At 58.4% G+C, this 1,196-nt stretch overlaps 1 protein-coding gene across 1 annotated transcript in view; it reads left to right on the forward strand.

Moving 5' to 3' along the window:
* Nucleotides 1-890, forward strand: part of LOC109938585 (phosphorylase b kinase gamma catalytic chain, liver/testis isoform-like) — a 10,780-nt gene extending 9,890 nt beyond the window's left edge. The window contains exons 6-7 of the mRNA XM_048620921.1: nucleotides 424-587; nucleotides 796-890. Of these exons, the coding sequence (XP_048476878.1) occupies nucleotides 424-587; nucleotides 796-890 (259 nt within the window). The remainder of the gene's footprint in view (nucleotides 1-423; nucleotides 588-795) is intronic.
* Nucleotides 891-1,196: the final 306 nt, after the last annotated feature.

Consider the following 1,196-nt stretch of genomic DNA (forward strand, 5'->3'; position numbering starts at 1 on the left):
AGACACCAGTCAGTGTACAGATATCTCCCTGAGAGAGAGAGAGGGGATTGAGTTTAGAGGAGTGAGGAGTGACCTCATTGAGGTGTGTTAGTCACTGAAGCACGTGGATAAGATGGAAGGATATTCCTTCTTGTGGCAGAAGGATGGTGGGCACGGGTTTTACAACTCGGAGTCGCCCTTTCAGGACATTGACTCAAATGTGGTTTCTTCTCCCTGAAAGTTGAGCAACTTCAGTCATTCGGAGCCAAGGGTGTCGAATATTTTGGAGGGGTGTGGATTCTTGTCGAGTAGGGGAATTCAGGGTGACAGGGCCGCAAGGCAACAGGCAACTGGGAACACACACCATGAGCTTATTGAGTACTCCTTGTAAATTCTGTCACTTCACCACCTCGTCTCCTGTACCTCCCCTCCACCGACGGGCAGGAACGTGATGAGGGAGCTCCTAGAGGCCATTGACTATCTCCACAGCCGGGACATCGTCCACCGGGATGTGAAGACCGAGAATATCCTGCTGGATGAACAGGCCCACATCCGACTCTCTGACTTTGGCTTTGCCTGTCACCTCGGGCCGGGTGAGAAGCTCCGAGGTGGGTCCCGGGGCGCGCGAGAGTCCCCCCGCGGTAAATGAGCTGACAGTGGGGCTCAGGGTGGGGGTGCGGGGTGATCGGAGACCAGCGGAGAGAGCGCAGTGTGTCGGGAAGCTTGGTCAGACCAGCCCAGTGGGCGGTGGACAGGGATTGGTCTTCCCTTTGGTTTAAATATCCACTCCCTCTCTGTCTCCCTGCCCTCCTCCAGAACTCTGCGGGACCCCCGGTTACCTGGCTCCTGAGCTTCTCACCTGCTCCATGGACGAGACGCACCCAGGTTATGGCAAAGAGGTGGACGTGTGAGTACTCCCAATTCGAGCTGGGGAAGTTTGAGAGGGCAGGGAATAGCGCGTGATAGGCATCCTCTGGTTCAGAGCTCCCTGCGCTGACCCTCCCTGCAGTGTGGGGCGCCCTCCTGGCGCTGACCCTCCCTGCGGCGCGGGGCGCCCTCCCGGCGCTGACCCTCCCTGCGGCACGGGGCTCCCTCCCGGCGCTGACCCTCCCTGCGGCATGGGGCTCCCTCTTGTTGTGGGAATGTGTTGGCCGGGGTTATTGGAGCCGCTCGTTTATAAACATAATGACGGATAGCGGGGGAGAGAGAGAGAGATG

This window comes from Rhincodon typus, chromosome 49, assembly GCF_021869965.1.
Source record: "Rhincodon typus isolate 14 chromosome 49, sRhiTyp1.1, whole genome shotgun sequence".
Taxonomy (NCBI): domain Eukaryota; kingdom Metazoa; phylum Chordata; class Chondrichthyes; order Orectolobiformes; family Rhincodontidae; genus Rhincodon; species Rhincodon typus.